General features: G+C 45.7%; 1 protein-coding gene across 1 annotated transcript in view; it reads left to right on the top strand.

The window, feature by feature from the left end:
• The window catches only part of DAP (death associated protein), a 62241-nt gene that overhangs the window by 4154 nt on the left and 34334 nt on the right, over positions 1-23753 (top strand). Inside the window, exon 2 of the mRNA XM_029216358.1 lies at positions 8308-8404. Within this exon, the coding sequence (XP_029072191.1) occupies positions 8308-8404 (97 nt within the window). The remainder of the gene's footprint in view (positions 1-8307; positions 8405-23753) is intronic.

The following is a 23753-nucleotide window of genomic DNA, read 5'->3' as shown; positions in this document are numbered from 1 at the left end:
AAGGGGAGCCAAAACCGTATGTCAGGAAAGTTCTCATAAATCTAATACAGGATAGCTTGGAGCGTTACTAATTTTACGTATGGTTTTCTTTCAAGAGTAGAATTTATGTCCCTTCTAGAACTGAGTCAAATGGATTTATTAAAGTAAAATGGGAAAAGAGACCACTTTGCTTTTCTTTAGTAACTTCAAAATAATTCAGTTCTCTGTTCTCTTAATCAGTCAGGATGCATTTAAAGGGTTGTGGGTGATACTTCTCCTTGAATTATCTCCGTCGGGGATTTTTCATATTATCGTGGCCACTCTGTTGCTAGAAAGGCAAGACTGATTTGGTTTTTAGTGTATTAACCGTGCAATCACAGGTGTGCCAAGCACGCCCCCAGCACCCTCAACCCAGTCACTGATCAACGCTTGAAGATACAGGAGAGGGGTCTGCCTTTGCTACTGACGTGCCAAAAAAAAAAAGAGAGACCCTTTTAGTCACTGCATTTTTTTTTATAATAATATTTTAATTATAATCTGAGCCTTTTTAAAAAAAAATTTATTTTGTTGAAAGTCACTGCCTTTTTTAAAAAAGCTTCATGTCAGGGTGGACCGAGCACCTCTAAGACGTGTTTTCAGTTTCCCCTCTGTGCTCTAGGACTTTGCGGGACAGACGCGTCCTCCTCTTTCTGTTTATTCCAGACGATGCCTGTGCACTCTTGCTTGGTTTTGAGTAGTTTCCCCTTCCCAGCTTCAGAAATTCTTTTGTTTGGATAGGGACTATTCACTTTTGTATAAAGTACTGTGTGGTGAGACATGCAAAATGGGTCTCACTGGGCAGAAATCACGGTGTTTGCAGCTTCCTTCTGGAAGCTCTAGGGGAGAATCCATTTTCTTGCCTCTTCCAGCTTCCAGAGGCCATCCACAACCTCAGTTCCATCTGCGACATTCCTTCCCCTTTGCCGTGCAGCCCAACACATAAACGGGTTCCAGGGACTAGGGCGTGGCCATCTGGGGAGGGCTCATTACTCTGCCTCTTTTTGCTGTATTAGGGCCACGACCCAGGTAAATGGCCCCAGCCCAGCTGCAAGGGAGGCTGGGGTTGGGGTTGATGAACGCTGCCTCACTGCCTGTCCCCAAGTACCTCCAAGCAGGGATGCTACTTCTCCGTGGACTTTCTGAAATCCTCCGCCCTGAATGCAAGGTTTTCCCCTGTGGCTGCCCACACCCTCCTCGGGTTTGGCCCGGTCGCCGTCCGGCTGGTCGCCGTCCGGCTGGTCCTTGTCTTGGCCTGCTCACCACGCACTCTGCCCTCTGGGGCGGCCTGTCAGGGGATGGAGCGGGCCCTGCATGTAAGACGGGTTGGCCTGTCCAGTCCCAGTCCACAGCCCCATGGCCCTGCCCCATGCTCCACGCCTCTGAATGCCACGTCTCCTCTCCTGCGGGGTGAGCAGGGTTGCCGCCGTGTTGTTGAAGGGCCTTCCCACCTTAACACCTTCCGACTCTGAGTGCAGAATAGCAGTTTCCCTTGTTTGGTCTTCAGTTTTCTTAGAGAGGAAACCGTCAGGGCTGCAGGTTCAGCAATTTATCTGGGACACGCTTTTTAGCGCAAGCATCACGTTCCCCCGCTGCCTCAGGCCGGAAAGCTCCCGTGGGGGGAATTGCACTTGGCCTCGGGGGTGAGGGGTGCTGGGGCTCCCGGGGTCCCCGTGACTCACTGCCTTTCACCCTTCATCCTCCACTCTCCCTTCACGGGGCTCCCCACCTCGGGGCCACCAGCCTCCCCAGACGGGCGTGGCTCTTCTGCTGGCCAAGGAGCCTCCTCTCCTGGTGGAGCCCTTCCTCTTAACCAAGAGGGACCATATTCCTTTGCCCTGATCCCACCACTGTCCCCCATCCCGGGGGCTGTCTGGTCCCGTGTCCACTTTGCTTTCCGGCCACAGTGCTGCTTTACCTGAGATGATCACGTTCTCGGCTAACCTGCAGCTCTGGGTGTTTCTGGTTTGCTTCCTTTTGTTCTCACCGGAGCAGTTCTCGGAGCCTTTCATCTCTTTTTTTTTGCGTGGATTTGGTTTCCTTTGAATCACATTTCAGTAGCTCTTCTTGGGCAAGAACAAAGAAAGCATCCGCTCACAAGTCCTGCTCAGCACGGCAGCCAGGGCTGGGGCTGCTCCCTGGTGCAGGGTGCTTTTACTGTCCATCTAGGGACACCCTTCTCATCCCCCTGCCCGGCGTGCAGCTGGGGGGTCTTCCTAGCCTGCTGTTGAGTGTGGGCCCAGAGCCAGCTGTCGGGGACCATCTCACAGTCAGGCACCCAGATGCCTGAGGGGATGCCCGGCCCTGGGGGGCTATGTCATCAGCTACTTCCTCAATATTTACCCACCTGGCAAAGTCTGACCTGGAGGATGCTTCCTCTTCCCCCTTTGCTCCTTGGGAAGGAAGCTGCTCTGCAGAGAGCTTTCAACATCAAACATACTTTCTTTCCTGTCCTAGACCCTCTCCATAGGCCATCACTCTTGTCTCTCTGAGGAGGAGTGTCGCTCTGTTTCCTGGAATGTTCACGCAGGGCAAGGCCTGCGGGTTGTGATTAAGGGTGCAGGCTGCCGGGGTCAGAAGCTTGCTACCTGTGTGACCGGGGCCACTGGCTTCCCCTCCTCGTGTGGGGGGGTCTACACCATAGGGTGATTGGAAAGTCAGGGGGGAGGGGGGTGCCTGGCCAGTGGTTACAACAGGGCCTGGCATGTGGTGGCATGAAGAGTGGAAGGATTCTCCAGGATCTGCAGGTCACCAGAACTTACTTAGGTGTGGTGAGGTACTGATGGCAGTCCTGGAGGTGGTCAGCTGACCAGGGCAGTGGAGCGCCCCATGGTGGGCGAGCACTTTGCAGGGTGTGTCACTCACTCGCCAACAACCCGGTACATCGGTCCTGCCATCCCCACTTTACACGTGAGGAAGCTGTGGGGAGGAGGTGATAAACCACCAAGGACTCGCACACTGGAGGGTTCTCTAAGTGCTAGATGCTAGTTGTGAAAACCCGTCTCCTAAGAGGAGCTGAGAGTTGAGCATTCATGGGAACCAGGCCCTGGCGGAGGTGTTTCACATGGGCTCACTCCTTCAGTCCTCAGAGAACCCCTGGGGGGATAGCACTGCCACCCTTTCTTCACAGGCAGGGCCCTGAGACAGTGCCAGCAACTTGCCAACACACACACACACACACACACACACTCTCTCTCTCTCTCTCTCTCTCTCTCTCTCTCTCTCTCACACACACACACACACACACACACACACACACACACACAGGCAGAGCTGGGATTTGAACCCAGGGATCTAGCTCCAGTATCCATGCCCTTAACTTCAGCTTGGCACTCCTGTTAAGAGGAAGCTTGTTATTCTTTTCTCCCCCCTCCTTAAATTTATTTATTTATGGCTGCGTTGGGTCTTCGTTGCAGCAAGTGAGGGCTACTCTTCGTTGAGGAGCATGGGCTCTAGGCACCCGGGCTTCAGTAGTTGCAGCACATGGGCTCAGTAGTTGTGGCTCGCGGGCTCTAGAGCGCAGGCTCAGTAGTGTGGTGCACGGGCTTAGTTGCTCCGCGGCATGTCAGATCTTCCTGGACTAGGGAGTGAACCCGCGTCCCCTGCATTGGCAGGTGGATTCTTAACCACTGCGCAGCTTGTTATTCTTGAAATTTGAAGCTCACATTTGAATAACAAGCACCACAAAAAAAATCTGAGTTGTTTTTGTTTTTACTAATGTCTCAGAAAAATACTTACATTCACAAAGAATTCTGCAAAGATTTCTGCAGAACAAGCTCTGCCTTTACATTTTTTTACCAATGAAGAGTCCTAGAGACAGTAATAAAACATTTGATAAATATGTGCTGTTGTATTTTTTGGCAGTCGTGCAAGTTAGAATGAATCTGTTGCAGCCTTGAGTTATTATTGCCACTTTTTATTGCTGCATTAATCACCACACATACTGTGAGAGATTGATGAAGTTAATTGTTTTTATAAACTAGATTAAATGAAGTGCTAATGTGGGGTGACTGGTTTTGGACGTGTGTACTTACGTCAACAGAGAAGTGGACAGGCTCCCTGCAAGCTTTCCGAGACGTGATTATTTCGAACGTCACCTTGATGTTCATCCTCCATTCCTTTTGTAGTGAGTTGTACACTCTTTTTACTGTTAGCCAGTTTATAGAACACACCTGGGATTTATAGTTTTAAGGTTTTTGTGTCTACCAGGTCGAAATGATTCAGAGATTATTTTTAAATGGGCATCTGTATTAGTTTGCTAAGGCTGCTATAACAAAATACCACAGACTGAGTGGTTTCAACAACAGAAATTTATTTTCTCACAGTTCTGGAGGCCAGAAATCCAAGATCAAGGTGCCGGCAGGTGTAGTTTCTCCTGAGGCCTCTCTCCTTGGCTTGCAGATGGCCGCCTTCTCACTGCGTCCTAACGTGGCCTTTCCTCTGAACACGTGCATTCCTGGTGTCTCTTCCTCTTCTGATAAGAGCATCAGTCCTATCAGATTAGGGCCCCACCATAACAGCCTAATTTTAACTTAATTGCCTCTTTAGAGGCCCTGTCTGCAAATCTAGTCAGGTCTGAAGTTCTGGAGATTAGGGCTCCAACCTGTGAATTTAGGGAGATCACAGTTCAGCTCATAACAGCACCTTTAATCAGTTTCTCATGGGCATGGGATAGGGGTGGGATAAATGGGAGAGGAAAAGGAATTTTTAAAAAATTTAGTGGGACAGTTCTTCTAGCCTCCTCTTTTGGCCAAAAACATTCATAATCTTATATTTCAAGAGAGTGAGTAGATAATTATCTTAAATATATTACAGAATTTTATTTGCAGTCTCCATTTCTTAAGGTTTGGCAGGCTACATAACCTGGGAAATCTTGATAAGCCACCTGCAAATGGTATTTTTGTTTTCTTATTTATTTTTTTTTTAATTTGAACCCAAAGTGAGGGAAATCTGTAGGAATCACCCCCAGAAAATTAGCTAAATTCAGAACAGTTAGCCTGAACCTTGGGCCCATGTGAGGCAGGAAGTGACCTGGTGTCTCTTCCTCTTTTTATAAGAGCACCAGTCATACTGGATTAGGGCCCCATCCCTATGGCCTCATTTAACCCAAGACCCCAGCTGAAAGCTGGTGCTCAGAGGCCAAACTCATGGAGAAAGGGTGCAGGAAAAAAACTGTCCAGCAACACAGTGGGGTGGTGGGGAAGCTGGTATGTTTCAGCCTGGCCTCTGGATGGCAAACAAAGGCTCCTGGAGAATTTGAAACTGCAGGCCTGCCTTTACATGGGCAATGAGTTCAGATTTACAGTTTGGACATTCCTGTTCTCAGTTAATGTAAAAAGGATTTCCAGGTTTGACAGAAGCGTGTACAGCAACTCTCCAAAGGGATGCTGCCTGCACCCCACACCCCAGAGGATCCCCACAGATAAAGGCTTACTGAAGACAAGCCCATGGCCCACACTCACCCCAAACAAGAGCCAGAATCAGAGAAAAACGAACAGTGAATGAGACTCCCGAGGACCTCAGATAATAAAATAATTAGATATACAACCATAAGACAAGTATGCCTAAAATGATTAAATACATAAAAGAATTAAAAACACGAGATATGAGTAATGCACTATCAAATAAAGAACAGACAGATTTGAGGGGGGAAGAGTTCTAGAAATGAAAACTAAAAATGATTGGAATAAAAATTGGTCAGGATAAAAGCAGATTTTTGAGAGAATTACTGGACAGGGTTATATTTCCTTCTTAACAAAGTAAATGTCCCCTCCCCACTGAAAAGAAGTGATGGGAGATTCTCGTTCCAAAACCAGACCAGCAGATGCATCATTAAACACGGTCCTTTATTTCACATGCCCTCTGCTTTGCCTTCCTCTGATGGACTGCAACTGGGTACTGCTGGCCGTGCAACAGGCATTGTTAGCTTCCTGAATCCTCCCAGGGAAATTGAAAACTAATAAACCCGAAGTGTATAAGCCTCAGGGTGTTTCACATTCTCCTTCCTGTTCGCAGCATCATAAAGAAACCAGTCCTGGGCTTTCATAATTCAGCAGGGTCCAACGTAATTTGAAACACTGGAGGATGTGGCCTGGCAAGCTGGTTGTACTGTGTGGTCAGAGCAGGGCTGTGGCAGAACATAGAGTGGCTATCCTGAGGAGGGAGGGTGAATACCCTGAGCCCCACACCCAAATGTGGGGCCAATGAGCTCAGTTAATACACTCTACTTTCTATCAAGTGCCAGGAAGCTGCTGAGCACCTCTATCTTCGTCCTTTTGGGCTGCTATAACTGAATACCACAGACTGGGTGGCTTATAAACAACAGACATTCTCACTGTTCTGAAGGCCAGAAGTCCAAGGTCAGGGCACCAGCAGATTCGGTGTCTGGTGATGTCCTGCTTCTTAGTTCACAGACGGCTGTATGCTCTGTCCTCACCTGGCAGAAAGGGTGAGGGAGCTCTCTGGGGTCTCTTTGTAAGGGCACTAATCCCATTCATGAGGGCTCCACCCTCATGACCTAAGCACCTTCCAAAGTCCCCACCTCCAAACAGCATCACTTTGGGAGTTAGGATTCAACAGCCTCTCTTCTCATCTAAACTTTTCCATCTTAGGACGTGGCTCTTATCCCCTTTCTGGAGATGAAGCATTGAGGCTTTGAGTGGCTGACTAATCTAAGACCACATAGCTGAGTACATGGAGGGACTTGCTGACCCTAAAACACGCACAGGCGACTGCCATGTGGGGCTGGCTTTTTGGATATAAGGCTAGCATTTCCATACTTTATCCCATGGAACACTAGAGTCCTGAAGAATGATAACCAGCATTACCTGGGGGAGGAGTTCTGTGGTGAAATACACTTGGGAAAGATGGCACATTATATGCCCCATATAAAGCTTACAATGCACACTAAAGGCAGAAAATCTGTCTTGAGGAAACACATTTAATTTGTTCAACCTCGCATTTCCCACACTTAATAGATCCTAGAATCCCCACTTCTGTTGTCATGTTTTTCTCTTGCAAAACATCATTAACATATTAGCCATTAAGGGAATACAAATCAAACTACAATAAGACACCACTTCACACCCACTAGAATAACTATAAAAAGATAGACAATAACAAGAGTTGGCAAGCATGTGGAGAAATTGGAACCCCTACTGGCTGGAATGTAAACAGTTCCATGGCTTTGGAAAGCATTTGGGGTTCCTTCAAAAGGGTAAATACGGAGTTACCATGTGACCCAGCTATTCCATTCCTACATATGTACCAAGGAAATGAAGGTACATGTCCATGTGTCCACACAAAAACTTGTACATACACAGTTGTTTACATCTGCATTATTCACAGTAGCCAAAAAGTGGAAACAATGCAAATGACCACCACAGATGAATGGATGATAAAATGTGGTCCACCATGCGTGCCGTGGAGTATGATTTAGCCATGAAAACGAGTGAGGTACTGACATGGGCTGTGACATGGATGGACCTTGGAAGCATTATGCTAAGTGAAAAAGCCTGTCACCAAAGACTATGTATTTTATGAATCTGTTTATGTCCAGAAGAGACAGATGCAGGTGACTGGTTGCTAGGAGCTGGGGGAGAGGAGGGATTGGAGAGTGACCGGTGATGGGTTTCTGTTTAGGGTGATGAACATGTTTGAAAAGGATCATGTGCAACTCTGAATACACTCCAAACCAGAGAACTGTACACTCTAAATGGGTGGATTATATTGTATGTGAATTATATGTCACTAAGGCTGTTTTTAAAAACCAAATAAACTTCTGCCAACTCTAGGGTTTCACAGCACAGTTTGGGAAAGGTTGCCACCGGAGTGGACTCTGGCTGTGTGCACAGCAGCTGTCCTGTGTCACCTGTGGCTGTATCGCCCCTTTGAAAGCACCATCGGCATTTGAGAAAATACTACAGGCAGGGATTAAGTGGGGTTTTTTTTTGCATCGAGAAGCTGAGTGTAACCAAAAGCAAGCAGCCACTGTGTCCACACGGTTTATACTCTGGTTGCACTACTGCTCTATCAAGTACTTGAAAGGAGACCAGACAAACAAAGGAGGCTTGGAAGCTTTCTAAGTGGATCTGAAGTAAGAGACAGTGTTGAGTGTCACATCATATTGAATCTCCCTCTGACAGCCTTAACCTCTGCGGTTAATCACTGTCGCCGCCGGCTGATCTGGACTAACCTGGGGCCATGGGACAAACACACACCCTTGAGCTAGTTCCCCTGCCGTCTGGTGGTTCCGTGTCCACACTGATCATTCCCTCTTTGTCTTCACTGCAGTGAAAGCCGGTGGGATGCGAATTGTGCAGAAACACCCGCATGCTGGAGACACCAGAGAAGAGAAGGACAAAGACGACCAGGAGTGGGAAAGCCCCAGGTAGGAGAGTTCTGGCGAACCTTGAGATGTCTCACAAATCACCGTTACTCAGTTAAACGTTAATGTTTGTTCTCTGCTCCATGCTTCTGATAACCCCTGGGCTTCGTGGGCCCTGTGCTGTGTGCTTTTCCTCTCCTGAGCAGTGAGGCGGGGCTTGTGTTCCCAGATGGGAGAAACAGGGCATCGAGAGCACGCCCTCTGCCTGCGTAGATCCGAGCGGGTGCATCTGTCTGTGGGCAGAAGCCCTGAACCTCCACTACCATACTACTAGTTGAATCTCTGGGCTGGGCCTGGCATTCTGTGCAGTGAGGGCAGAGGACTACTGACTGAAATAATGTTTACAAACGTTAGGGCTTTGCCAGTTTCAGCCAAGCAGAATCACTGAGGCCACACCCTTATGAGTGACCGAGTGTCCTTAAACGACATCTCTGCCCCCAGCTTCCCGGGTCCCTGACAGCTCATCTTCCTACAACACAACCATCTCTGTTTACACCTGTCTTCCTTGGTGATTCTGATGTCAAGTTTGGTCCAACGACCTTGATACAAGTCCATTTCCTTCCGCCTTGTAACATACAAACATGCACCACCAATGCCCACCTGTCTGTGAGCTTGTCCATGTAAAGGAAAGTGGACACTAAGCTTTCTGCCTTATAACTCGCCCCCAGACAAGTCTCAGTCGGGGGAAAAGGAAGAGTGGAGGACAGCTAACCTGTGTTTCTGTACTTCATTCCAGCAGTCCTGAATAGCAGGTGGAACGCTCCCTGGGTTACACACGGGAGACTGAAGTCCACAGAGGCCATACGCTTGCCATGCCGAGCAGGAACTAAACCCAAGTCTGGGGTCCAGAGCAGGGCAGGCTTCCATAAGGGTAGCTGCTGACAGCATGCACCCCCTAAGAAGGACGTGCATGTGCTTGGTGATCCCACATGTCTGCTTACATATGTGCTGCACCGTTGGGCATTTTCTATAAAACCTCATGTGATATGACTTACAGGGCAGTCACTGGAGGGGAGGACAAAATTTGAGGTGAAGTTTCTGCGTGATTATTGCCCATTTTAAATCATGAGATCAGCAACGGGAAGGTTCTGCCTAAGTTCTGGTTTTATAAAAGAAGAAGGTGGTTTAAAGAAAATTCTAGAATTTTCTTTCCACTGGCTATCTTCACAAAGCTGTGTTTGGCACGTAACATCAGGAATTCTCCTACAGGTCCATGGTTCTGTATCTGAAAACCTTGGAGCCTAATTTATTTCAGAATTGAGAAATTCTGATGTTTTAGGAGATGAAGCAGGTTTTAGGAGTATAGGACCATACACATTTCATACAGCACCCGTAGTGGGGTCTCGGGCAGCCTAATCTGTGTATGATGTTCGCACCAGCAGAGATGCATTTTAAAAATTTACAGACTTGGATCAGTCCAGGTTAAGTTTTGCCTGCATAAGAGTTGTAACAAAACTTTAGTTCAGTGTGTGAGAATATTCTTGGATTTGGAACCGAATGTAAGAGCATGTGGCCTGTAGTCATTTCCTCCTCTAGGAAACCCAGGATGTCACTTCCCTTCATACCCACTGGTTCCCTAAGAAGGAAGAGAGGATGAGGCAGAGAGCCATGCCTGGAAAAACATCCTGGAAAGTTAATGAAATGTGCTTTTCTGCATGAGCTTAAGTGGAGTAAGGGACAAATAGCTATTTCTCTGCATAACACAGTGTCAGTACAGTGACAGATGATAATTTATTAGCGTGTTTAGAAATAAGGACAGAACAGCCCATTAGTTTTCTTTCTATTGATTTTTTTCTCATGAGGTGAAATACAGCATTTATGGAAGATGTACAATTTAAATATATGTGCTAGAGGATGAACGATTGCACGAGAAAAGAGAGAGCACCCAGCTCTCTAGATTTGATCATCTTATCTACTTTGAAGGGTGGTTGGAATGAAGTGTTTTGAAGCAGGCGGACTACAGGGCAGGGTTTGCACATGACCAAGAGTATGTTTGTTCCCTGCAGTCAAATTGTTGTACTGTGTTCCTCATGGTGTGTTAGCTCTTGTCCTCTGGACTTTGGCTTCTCTCTTTACTGCTATGGGTTAAACCACCGGACACACCATTGACAGAAGGGGTAAGCCCCTGCAGACTCTGAAGCTATTGGCATGTGTTGCCAATACAGTTTCTTCCAAACCCCTACACCAGACCTGGTACTCTGTACAATAGGCCATTTCCATCACCATGCACTCCCCGTTTTTCTGGTGGGCTAATTGACTAGTCATAGTTAATAATGGTCATTGATAATGTTACAGAATGCTGCGAACCTGGCCCTGTTCTAAGTGCTCTGCCCATGTTTATTCATTTGAACTACTTGCAACTGCTCTATTCTCATCCCTCTTTGAGAGCTTGTTCTTGATTATTATCCTCATTCCAGATTACTACTCCCACTTCAATGGCTCAGAGCGGTTAAGTGACTTTTCCAAGGGCACATAGCGAGTGAGTGGCAGAGCCAGCCTTCCAGAGTGGCAGCTGGGTCCGTAGTCCCCTACTCTTAGCCCCTGGGGTGTGTGTACCAACTGAGCACCCGTTTTGTGCTAGGCACTTACTAAGTGCTTCCCATTGGGTTTAGTGCACACACCACCCAAAAGTTGGTATTACTATGCCCATTACACAGATGAAGAAACCAAGGCCCAGTGAGGTTATCTGACCCAATGATATGTAGCCAGTCAATGGTCTGGCCAGGATTCAGTCCTGACCCTGTCTTGACTTGGAAGCCTATGTCCCTAATAGGCTACAGAAGCCCCCTGAACTGACAAAATATTTTTAGGATCAACAGACTGTAAATCCAAATCCCTCTATAAAATAAACTTACTGATTCTGGGGTTGCCCATAACCTATTCCATATTCCTCAAGCCCATAATCCCACCTTTGCAGCCCTACCACCAGTAGATGGCCTAATTCCAGCTTACAACAGGGTTTCAGGGCACTGGGCTGGTTTTACTTTACATGTGGAAAGACCTCTTCACTTCTAGAATTTCTCAGACATTTAATGTTTTACATTAATTTCCCTTGGAAATGTCATGGCATGTGACTTCAACATTCATATTACCCTAATCCTAAAGTTCTATATTTTTTCATGTTTTGATCCAAGTGTTCTCCAGATATGAAAATAAGTGCACAGTCTCAGATGCCAATTTCCTCCTTAGATCTGCATTTGCAAAACTCTTTGCTTTCCTTCCCAGATATTTAAAACTGGCTTTGTATTTACTGACTCATCTCTGGCGGCTTCCTTCCACAATCAGTAGATCAAGTACTGATTACAGAGAAAATGAACAACTGGAGCGTTAAAGAGGTTATTATGTGACCCAAAAAAACCCCCAAACACTTTTACTTGTAATCTTCTTTTGCAAGTCTTTATGTTACTCTTACTCCCCATAATCTGGTAATTTTTCAGATATAATAATAATTTCTTCTGCCACCAAATTGTTTTGAAATGCTCCATTTAAAAAAAGAAAAAATAATAATGTAGCACAAATTTGAAAATGTTTCCCAAGAATTCCATCAAGCTGAGTTCTAGTTACCTGTGGCTCTTCATATCCAGACAGAGTAAGAGACTTCATTGTTTTGAGCTAATACTTTCCTGAGTGGCTGCTAGATACCGTCTCAGAACTGACCCAATCAAGGAAAGCTCTGATCTTCCTCAAAGCCTTCTGTTGAGCATATTAAGATGAAGTGCCCAGTTTCATTATGTAAAAGAGAAATTGCAGCATAGAATGGACTTCAATAGTCAGTAGGATTCACTAAAAAACAGTGTAGTGGTGAACATGTACTGAGGTCCTACCATGAATCGAGCTTGGTAAAAAATAATATTTTAAAAGGTAGGTGACAGGAAGAGTAAAGTAGAAATGGAAGGGTTTGTGTGTGGACTGGGGGTGGGTAGGAAAGGGGTGGAAGGAAGAGGGAAGGGGGGATGGGGCAATAAGGGTAGGAAGGGAGCAGCCCTTCTCTGAGCTCGGCAGTTTGTACAGCTCTGACTCAGGGCTGTGGTGCTGTTTTGTGTTCACATACCCCCAAAATAAGCAAACAATTCCAATCATCCAGAATGTGGGAGAGATCCAAGATGGAATACACACAGTAACAGATGGACCTAATTGTAATACAAAGGCTACTATTACCAACTGAAAGGGGTGGGTGGGAGAGCGACCTAACCTAAGTACAATAATAGTATTTTGGGAAACAGTATTTTGACTGGATACTATAAGGCTAAAGACAAGAAATGCAAAAAACTGTGCATAAATGCTACACTCCAGTTAGTAAATACGTCTTCAGGGGTTTGGGTTAGCAATTCTGAAATTGCTTTATGGGTATATTACAATTGAAGAAATAAGTAAATATCTTGTGGCTAATGAAGAGTCAGATTTCTCACTGTTAGAGAAAGAAGCTTACAAATAGGAAAGGGGGAAGACTAAAATGGCTTTGTGGTGTTTAATTGGAATTGGAGGTATTAGTATGAACTCATAGTTTTAAATGGATGGATGGTTGGATGGATAGTAGATACATACAGACATGTACATACATATATAAATAAATATACATGGGGGAGGATTTGTGTACACACCTGTACTTCCCAGCTGTGTTCACTGACAGGGCATAAAAGAACTGGCACCATGTAGCCATGAGCATCCCTAGGGCCAGGATCTTGGTTTCTAAACACCATTCCCCAATCAAGTGAACTAGGGTGTTTTGGAGAAGTAGTTAATTCCAGGGCCAGGGCTGGAAAAATACCAGATGAGCCTGTAACAACTTGTAGTGCCAGAACATAAGGAAAATTCCAAAAAGGATGGGACATGTCAAAACAACACAGAAGCCAACCTGAAGACACACCTAATGGCAAAGATGGAACAGTTTGTGATAAAATAAATAATGATAGGATTGGAATATAACCCATAGAGTGAAATAGATATCCATGAGTCCATACTGATATAAATAAGTTGAATACATAAATGAGAAGGGACAGCTCTTCTTTATAGAAGAATTCCAATTAATATTGGTATAAGGAAGGCGGGAACTAGAGTATCACCAATAGGCAAGCAGCACAGTGGTTGTCAGCAGGATCCACGGACGGATGCTACGATTAGTGGGCAGAAATTTATGGAGAGACAGGATAATTTTACAGTGTCAGTTTCCTCCAATATATTTGTTAATTGCAAAACAAGGAATGTCTTCACATGGAGACCATGAAAAGGACGCTCTTTCACAGCATAAGCACTGAAATAAGAAGGCAGAGAGTCATCCTGTTGGGCCTCAGACGGGCACCTGCATATCCGTGCCGATCATTTTTGTTGCTCTGTGCACGTATGTGAATGACCGTGAAAGTGCCGCGAGTATTTGTTTCTCATCAAACTCTCACCTGCTTTTAGCCGTCACTGATAACTCCTGCCTGAAACAGTTATTACCAGATGCAGGCTCTGTTGCTATGGGGCTGCCGTCACAAATACCGCACACTGGGTGGCTTAAAATAACTGAACTGTATGGTCTCACAGATCTGGAGACTGGAAGTCCAGGATCCAGGTGTCCCCAGGATTGGCTCCTTCACTGGCAATCTTTGGCATCCCTTGCCTTGTAGATGTAGCACCTTGATCTCTGTCTTCACATGGTCTTCTCCCTGTGTCACTTCACCTTCCCTCTGTATATGTCTGTCTCTGTGTCCAAATTTCCCCTTTTTGTAAGGACATCAGTCATATTTGATTAGGACCCACCCTAAAAGCTTCATTTCAACTCAGTTACTTCTGTAAGACCCTATTTCCATAAAAGATTAAATTCTGAGGCACTGGGGGTAAGGATTTCATATATTTGGGGGCGGGGAACAATTCAGTGCCTAACGAATGTCAAATAGTAATCTATGGCCATTTTTAATGGTTCTCTCAGTTAAAGTTAATTCTGAAGATAAGAAACAGAAAATTGAAAATGCTGAAGTTAAAAGATGGCACAGCCCGTATGCCTGGGAATTTTTATCTAAGCCATTATCTGCGTGTTTGAACTTGAACTAAACCATGTGGCTTGCGAGCCAATTTCAACATCATCCTTACTTTGCAACAATATCATCTTTCATATCCAAGCTAGTTGTCAGCTGCCTTTTAAAAGGGATGTACCTTTCTCCCTATGATGTGTGGAGATACCATTGGACTAGGAGTGCTGAGTGCCAGCCAGCTCCCGCTGCTTGGATGGCCTGTGTCGGCAGGCAGGACCCATGACGTGGCAGCAACAGTTGACCCGGGTGCTGGAGCGCCGTGGGCCACAGACCCCTGCCCTCGGCCAAAGGCAGAGTCTCGATGTGGTGGGGACATTGAGTGACATGGGATGTCCTTGTGAGGGGGGTAGCTGGTGTCACCTGCTTGTGGTACAGCAAGATCCTCAGAATAGAAAGCACAGGAGGAGGGATGTCATAGCAGCGTGAAATAGTGATGGACGGCCCTGTCTGCCTTGGTGAGGAAAACGGGGAGAGTCTAGTCGCTGTTCGGCAGCTCTCACTGTTAGGTTTGCCCACGTAGGGGCTGGATGTTTGAGATGAAGGTTTCAGCAGGACCTGCCCTCTCTGAAAGCAGTAGGGAAGGATCTGTTCCAGACCTGTCCCCTGGTTCCTTGGCTGGTGGTAACTTAACTCCAGTGTTCACATGGCATTCTTGCTGTGTGCATGTCTGTGTCCAATGTCCCCTTTTCATAAGGATGCCAGTCATATGGGATCAGGACCCACCCTAATGACCTCACCTTAACTAATTATGCAACAACTCTATTTCCAAATAAGGTCACATTCTGAGGTACTGGAAGTTAGGGCTTTAACATAAGAAACTTGGGTGAAGGGTGGGGACACAATTCAAGCCATAACAAGCAGGCAGCGCCTCAATGCCACGAGGCATCGGTGGGTGGTGCCCAGCTCCAGTGACATCCCAACAGCAATGGTGGCTCGATAACTTGTGAACCGTGAGACCTACGTGGCAAGTGACTCTTGCTTCTGTGCGATCCGTTATGGTTGCCCAGGCTGAGCACTGCAGCAGCCTGCCTTCCCGTCCAGGTGGATGCCTTGTACCAGGGGTGTGGCCCCAAACTTTGATCATGCACTCCATCAATTTAAAAAAAACGCTTTTTGCCTGCACCCTCCATATGTATATATTCATTTTTTAATTATACATGCATATTTTGCTACCATTATATACATTGTAAAAGGTATACAAAATGGATATTAATGTATTAGATCAAGGTGAAATAAGCAATATTGTACATGTCTTGCTAACCATTATGACTTTTTATTATCATTAGCTAACATCTGAAGGTCCAAATACCCTCGAGGTAGTATTTCTTATTAATGATTCCAATGTAAATCTAAATTTCTAATGTCTTTCCTGGTGATTTCAGGTTTTATGGAGAAGGGTGGCTTCCTGTCACGTCTGATTAGATCTTCGGTGTTTGTAATGTGGTTCATGAAATACCTGTGCCAGGGCAAGAAGCGAGAGCTCTTCTCTTTTATTATTGTTCACTTGTGCTTGTATTGGTGTTAACTTCAGCCTCTGGAGGATTTTTTTTGCAGGAATCTTTTGAAGCCACATGTTCATTTTGTCACAGTTTGTTTAAATTCATTCACTATACATTTGAGCACAGATCTAGGTGCTTGGGATATATCAGAGATAGAACTAGAGAATTTAATTCATTAGCCCATTAACCAGACAGTGTCCTATATATGTGGCAAGACATAGGAAGCAAAGGAAGGGGCGCAGGGACCTGTGGGTGGTGACCCCCCTCCTTCCTCCAAAGCCTTAAGGGCCATGAGGCTGGGTGATGGACAGTCAGCCTGCAGACTGTAGTAAATAGTGGTAAAGCTTAGTTCGTTGTGTTTTGGTTCTTTGCGTAAAAGATAAATGCAAATAGAAAAATTTGCACGTTTATCTCACTTTCCCAGTGACGCCGTGGCCTTCTGAAGCGCAAGGACTGCCTTCCTCTCTGATTGATTGGTGGTAGCTCCAATACCAGTTCTGTGGTTGTATGTAGTATAAATTAAACGTGTCTTCCAAAACCTGTGGCTATCTGTATTTTAGTATGATCAATAGCAGTGCAACTGTGTATATTAAGAAGTTTTGCCCAGAATTGTCCAGTGAACACAGAGCAGCTGGTGTGGGACGCAGATAATTTGTGTCCCAGGAGTCATGGGCAACGGCGTTGACAGGAACTCGGTGTCTGAGCTCCCCTTTCACGTAGATGGGCCCCAAGGAAGACTGGGGTCTGGCAGGTAGTGAATCAAAACCTCACCGTGCCACAGAGGGAGGAAGAATATGGGCATCCCTGTGTTACGGGAGCCTGGCTGGACTCCACCAGGGTGAGGATGAGAAGGAAAGTACGGAAGGCTCGGCTGCCCTCCAGCGCCTGGTGCTGTTGGTCATGGGCTCAGAGGCAGTATTCGCTCAACATCGGGTTCTGTAACGGATGCGGAAATGGGGTGTGATTGATGAGCTTCAGAGCATCCCGTTCCCGGTTCCTCCCCCTCCACAGACGTCCAGCCTCCTTATGAGACTGCCACGCTCCCCGCTACCTTTTATCAGATAGAAAGAAGGAAGAGAGGAAATGGAGCAATCAGTTTTCCTCTCCAGGCACAGCCCTGTTCATCTGTACTGGAGTCGGCCTCTTGGAACAGATAACTCTTTCGTGTTCACGGTGTTCCTCAAAGGGTTGTGCTGTTGATCAGGAAGTTGTTTCCTTATTACATAAACATAGAAACTGAATTTAAATCAACTCTCCAGCAGTTGGATTTTACAGGATGCAATATGTAAGAAGAACTACATGGAATAATGCTGCATAGAAGAATTACTGCATAGAAACAAGAGCCCGTTACTGAGTTTATTACATTACAATTACTATTCCTGAAATTTTCAAACCCTCTATTTAAATAAACTCCCTTGACTTAAACTGGGTCAGAATGCATAGCGCTCAGAAAATACTTAGTGAATCAGTAATAATTAGCTTAGAATTTGATCCTTTAGAGGTATGTTGTTAATTAACTTATTAACTTGATTACTTCTTATTTTCCGGCTGGTGAAAGAGGTGAGCTAGGTAAGGCCAGTGTTGAGGATGAAAATTCTTCATCCTCGTGGGCACATTCTGTTGAGCCCTCAGCTCGCTCTAGGGAAGATGTTGACTTTGATTTCTAGTTGTGCACATCCTTAGGGGCAGAGATATACTCATTAATGTGGACTAGAGTCATGAGGATGGTATTATACTCAAGAAATCCTCACAGAATCATTGGATTTAGAGCTGGACATACCTGAGAGGTCACCTAATCCAGGTGTTCCCAGGTGGAGCTCTTGAGAAGTAAGATGGCAGATTTCACTCAAGATCTGGAAGGGTCTAGATACCACAAGCAAAACACCTATTAGGTAGAGATCAACAGAGATTTTTACGTTAAAAAGAAGCCCTTGCCCACTTATGGGTATATATCCAAAAGAATTGAAAGCAATGTCTCCAAGAGTTATTTGCACACCCATGTTTATGGCAGCATTATTTACAACAGCCAACAGGTGGAAGCAACCCAAACGTCCATTGATGGATGTATGGATAAACACAATGCTTGCGGTGTATACATACAGTGGAATACCATGCAGCCTTAGAAAGGAAGGAAATCCTGTCACTGCTACTACGTGGATGAACCTTATGCTAAGTGAAATAAGCGAGTCACAAAAGGACAAATATTATATGATTCTACTTATACACATACATATACTTAACACTACTGAACTGTACACTTTAAAATGGTTATGATGCTAAATTTTATGATACGCATTTTTTACCACAATAAAAAAAAATTTTTTTTAAGAAACAAAAGAAGCCCTGCTGCTGAGAAAAGTAGTTTCTGGCTCCTCAAAAGGCAAACATGGCATTACCATGAGCCCCAGCAGGTCTGCTCCCAGGTGCGTATCTAAGAGAACTGAATACAGAAGTTCATACAAAAACTTGTACGTGAGTTTATCACATCGTTATTCACAACAGCCAAAAAGTGGAAACAACCAAACACTGCCATATACACCATATGGTGTACCCATACAGTGCAATAGTGTTCAGCCATTAAAAAATGGAGCGCGGATGCATGTTACGACATTGGATGAACCTTGGAAACATGATGCTAAGTGTAAGAAGCCAGACACAAAAGACCACACATGATATGATGTCATGTATGTGACATGTCCAGAATAAGCGAATCCAAAGAGAAGATTACATACAGCATTACATGCAGATTACATATAGCAGATTCCTGGTTGCCAAGGAGCTGGGCAGAATAGGGAGTGACTGCTTACTGGGTCTGGGCTTTTGTTTTGGGAGGGAAGTATTCTGAAATTAGATAGAGGTGATGGTTGTATAACAAAGTCAATGTTCAAAGAGCCACCAAATTATATTTTTAAGTGGTTAAAATGGTGAATTTTATGATGTGTGAATGTTACCTCAGGTTAAAGAAAAAAAAAAAGAAGTCCTCAGGCACAAAAGGTTGGGAACCATGGCTGTAATCCAGCCCCTGCATTTTCATAGCTGGGGAAGCAGATGCACACTGAAATGACTTTCTGGAGGGCCATGGCTGCAGTACTCGAGGACAGCAGGACAACTCGGGGAGGTGAGGAGAGAGACATTAGTTGGATGCCATCCACTGCCAACAGCAGATGACCCCAGCGCAGATGGGCCCAGGCATCAGGGACATGCGCTGTCTCCCATGCAGAAGGCCCAGAGTAGGTCTGGCTGCAGGGGAGGGAGGTGGGTCTTTCTTCCAGGACGGCCCTGCCCCACTGGTGTCTCTGGCTGGTCCTGCAGCAGCTTTCTCCGGTGGTGGGTTAGCCACAGCAGGTCCCGTCTTCACATACCGATGTATGGTACCCAGAGGAGGAAACAGGCATCTCTTCTTGCATCCTTTTTAGGAGCAAGAAAAGCTTTACCAGAAGCCCCCGAGCAAATTCATTGGCCAGAACTGGGTCCCGGGACTCTTCCTAACTCGTACCCTGTGGTTTGCAGTAACGTGCATATTGTGGATGTCGAAAAGTCAGGCGCAAAGACCAGTACCCTGGGTCATGCGTGTCGTCCATGGAGGGTTCCTGGAGCTGGGGGAGGGGTGTGGGAGGGGGATTTGACAGGCCCCAGGTCTACACAGGAGAGGAGGGAAGTCCAGGGAGGGCAGTGGAAGCACAGGTCGGAACCTCAGCCTACAGCCTAGGGAACAAGGTTTGGGAACCGTAGGGTCTCAATTCAGAGCAGGGTCTGAATTAAGAGCTGGCACCTAGCCAACGCTACAGAAAGGTTCCCCTCCCAAGGGCACTCACAGACTCCCCACAGAGTGCTTGTTTGAACCCATACCCATTTAGGATGAAAAACAGGGATTTGTGAGTTAGGCCAAATCCTCTTAAAGGTTATTCCCTGTTGACACCATCAAAACTGACCAAAGACCACTGGTTCAGTTTCTAGAATTGCACCGTGCCCAGTTCTTCTCCATCTTTATGGGACAAAGCGTTTTTGCGCCTCAGTGTTTTTCCACATGGCAGTCTTTAGTGATTTCCCAGGGTGCACACCTCCATGTCCCCCCTGCTCGAGGCTTTTCATTTACTCCCCCCGCCTCTGTAAGCACCTACTGTGTGCTGGCCCCATGCTCTACAGCTGGGACATGTTAGTGAACAAAACGAAACCCCTCTTCTCACAGAGCTTACGATCAGGTGTGGGCACCAGATTCACAGGTAGGCAATTGGATATATGTGTGGCAAGTAGTGGGAAGGTTCTTCATCTCCTAGGAGAACTACACAGGGAGGAAGCCAGCCGAATGTTCTTCACCTCTGTTAATACAGCCAAGGCCCCTGGGAATGAGGTGGCCTGAGGCAGTCACGGGAGGGGGTGGGGTAGAGAGGAAATGAGGACAGCTGCTGGTGCCACTGTCCTAGGACACAGCTGTCAGTGACCTCCTGAGCCCACGAGTGTCACACATTAGCTGATCACCCGGATCACTGACCACTTTTGCTCCACCGTTGACATCTCTTTTCTGCAAAGGTGAGTTTTCTGCTAAGGGGAAGCGAGAATAGGACCTTGGTGGAAATGGCTTCAAGAATAGTGGTCAAGCCTGAGGCTAAGGATTTTGCAAATAGAGTACAATCATTATGGGCTGGTTGGTCTGCTGGTGGGAGATGGTTGGCAGCTGCTTCCCGGGCGCTCGAGGTGGTGAGCAGAGCCTGGTGAGGGCACCCCAGAGCACTAGAGAAGGCTGTGCCCATGGGCCCCCATGAATTTGTCCAGAAGTTGGACTGCTTCCACTAACTTTTTATTCTGGTTAACTTTGAACTTATATAAGTCAAGACTTAAAGATGAAAACTGCGGGGGTGGGGGTGGGGGGGTGAAGGTTCTAAATGACATCTGTTACGTGTTCCTTTGTAGCCGCGTCCCTCAGTGTGATGATAATGAGATTTAGAGCATCTTCGGCCAGGCTAACTAAATTTAGAGAAGTAATTGCTGTTTACCCTTTTGGGTGGCGTCATGGGAAGCATGAAAATGAAGGGACCGAAAGCCAAGATGACAGAGTAGGAACAGCCAAGTTGTGGTTTGGGTGAAGATAGCAGTCGAGGATAATGTTTAAGTTTGATTATAGGAGCGCTAATTCGTTCCCTTTCTTTAACAACATTCCTTCCTACGGAAGAGCTTGACCTTTGCAGCTAAAGTTAACTTTGCCACACGTGGATTTAGTAGAAAGCTGACCAGATGGAGTAGTTTTGTCAGTTGTTTTGTTTATTTGTTTTTTTAACTTAAATGCAGTTGATATACAGCGTTGTGTTAATTTCTGCTGTGCAGCAAAGTGAAAAGTGTCATTGGACTTTTGGCTGCGTTGAGTGTTCGTTGCTACACTCAGGTACGGGCTCTAGGCACGCAGACTCAGTAGTTGTGGCGATTTGTGGCATGTGGGCTCTTCCTGGATCAGGGATCAAACCTGCATCCCCTACGTTAGCAGGCAGATTCTTAACTACTGCGCCACCAGGAAAGTCCCTGTCATTGGACTTTTGATAGTGATTGCGTTGAATCTGTGGATGACTTAGGGTAGTAGGAACATCTTAACAATATTAATTCATCCAATCCATGAACACAGGGTATCTTTCTATTATTTATGTCTTCTTCCATTTCTTTCATCAATATTTTATAGTTTTCAGTGCACAGATCTTCTACCTACTTGGTTAAAGTTATGCCTAAGTATTTTATTATTTTCAATTCTATTGCAAATGGGATTGTTTCTTTTATTTCTTTTTCAGATAGTTCACTGTTATTGTATAAAAATGTAGCTGATTTCTGGGTGTGAGGGTTTTGTATCCTGCATCTTTACTGAATTACTTTATAAGTTCTAATCGTTTCTTGGTGGAGCCTTTAGGATTCACTAAGATCATATCTCTAAGCTGTTTCACTTCTTCCTTTCTGATTTAGATGCCTGTTATTTCTTTCTCTGGCCTAATTGTTCAGGCTAGGACTTCCAGCCTATGTTGAACAGAGGTTTTGAGAATGGGTGTCCTTGCCTTGTTCCTGATCTTTGTGGGAAAGTTTTCAGCTTTTCATCATTGAGTATAATATTAGTTGTGGGTTTGTCCCAAAGATCTGTGTCTTCTGTCTGTACAAACATGCAAGCATACACACACACACACACACACACGCACACACACACGCACACACGCACGCGCGCGCGCGCACACACACACACTGTTGCTGAATGACTGGTTAGCTGACAAGGTAAAACTCACTTGCACCTCACCTGGGAATCTTGCCAAAATGCCCTGGTCTGGGGTGGGGCCTGAGACTGCATTTCTCCTCGGTTCCGGGGGTGAGGCTTGGGGCTTGGTGGGGTGCAGCGAGGGGAGGTGGCCTTGGTACTGCATGTTCCCACCACACTTTGAGCAGTGAGACTCCATCCCATACTCTCTAATGCTAACAAAGTCCGTGTGCTTTTCAGAAATGTATCGACACTATGTAAAAGGTAGAAAATGTTATATGAATAATTTACCTTTTAGCTGTTCGTTAGTAATTATAACTTCCTAATTAACCAACATATTTATAAGTACTCCAGAAAGAAGGAGGCAGACACTGTGAGAACTGTCCGTTGAGCAGGATTGAACCTTTTTTCTATGGGACTTGAATCTTTTGAGAAAGTATCTTATCACTCAGCTGGTTGAGCTTATGATTGTGTCTCATCTTAATCGGGCCTCGGGGAATGAGAAGTTTAGATTGTCCCAGCTATCAAACAAGCAATTCAGCATCCTTCAGAAGTCTAATAGCCAAATAATGACAAATCCAAGCCACTGATAGACTAGGTGCTTTATATACTTAGTCTTATTATGTCTTCCCAGTCTGCAAGGAAGGTGGTGGATGCTTATTTTATGAGTGAGGAAATTTGCTCAGAAAGGCTAATGACATGCCCAAGGTCATTCTGATAGGAACTGATGGAAGTAGGATTTGAACCCAAATCTATGATTCCAAACACACGCAGCTATATTTAAAATGGATAACCAACAAGGACCTACTGGATAGCACAGGGAACTCTGCTCAATATTATGTAACCATCTAAATGGGAAAAGAATTTGAAAAAGAATAGATACGTGTATATGTATAACTGAATCACTTCGCTGTACGTCTGAAATTATCACAACATTGTTAATCAACTATACTCCAATGTAAAACAAAAAAGTTTTTAAAAAATGTCCTTTTTTAAAAAAAAAATGTCCTTTACTATTATTAAAAGCAACAACAGAGACTTGCTGCTCTGCTGCCTGGCCCTTGTATTCTGGTGACCAACCCTCTTTTCACAAGGAGTTGGAGAGAAATTATTGAAAAGAGAGCCTAAAACTCTACTTAGAGTTTTAAAGTCCGGAGATCTATTTTCAGCGCTAGGATTGTATTAATAGATACCGGTTTCCAGCTAAGCTCATTTAAGATGGAAGAGATTCTGTGATTTTCCTTCCACCCCAGTTGTCAACAGGCTTTGCTGTTCCACAGGGCTCTGCTGAAGGAGCCCTACAGTGACCCGGGCCCCTCCCACCAGGGCACGTTCCCCCACCCCACCCCACCCCAGACACGCCCCCTCGGCCTGAGTGACGTCAGCTGCTGCTCCAGCCGGAGCCCCAGAGCCCGGAAAACGACCATCCCCTTAGGAAGCGCCAGCCCCGAGTATGGGGGACACGGGGCCCAAGACTCGATTTAAGAAGCTCTGAGGTCCCCAAAGTCGGCTGCAAGGAAAGGAAATCAGAGCAGGAAAGTGCAAATAAGAGGAAGTTGGCAGCAAGGTAAAACCGATGCCTCACGGCTACTACTAAATTGTTACGACTTTAAGCG

The sequence above is a fragment of the Monodon monoceros genome, unplaced genomic scaffold (assembly GCF_005190385.1).
Source record: "Monodon monoceros isolate NGI ecotype Baffin Bay Population unplaced genomic scaffold, NGI_Narwhal_1 Super_Scaffold_12, whole genome shotgun sequence".
NCBI classification, from domain to species: Eukaryota; Metazoa; Chordata; class Mammalia; order Artiodactyla; family Monodontidae; genus Monodon; species Monodon monoceros.
Note: the sequence above shows the minus strand (reverse complement) of the source record. Positions and strands in the feature narration are given on the sequence as shown.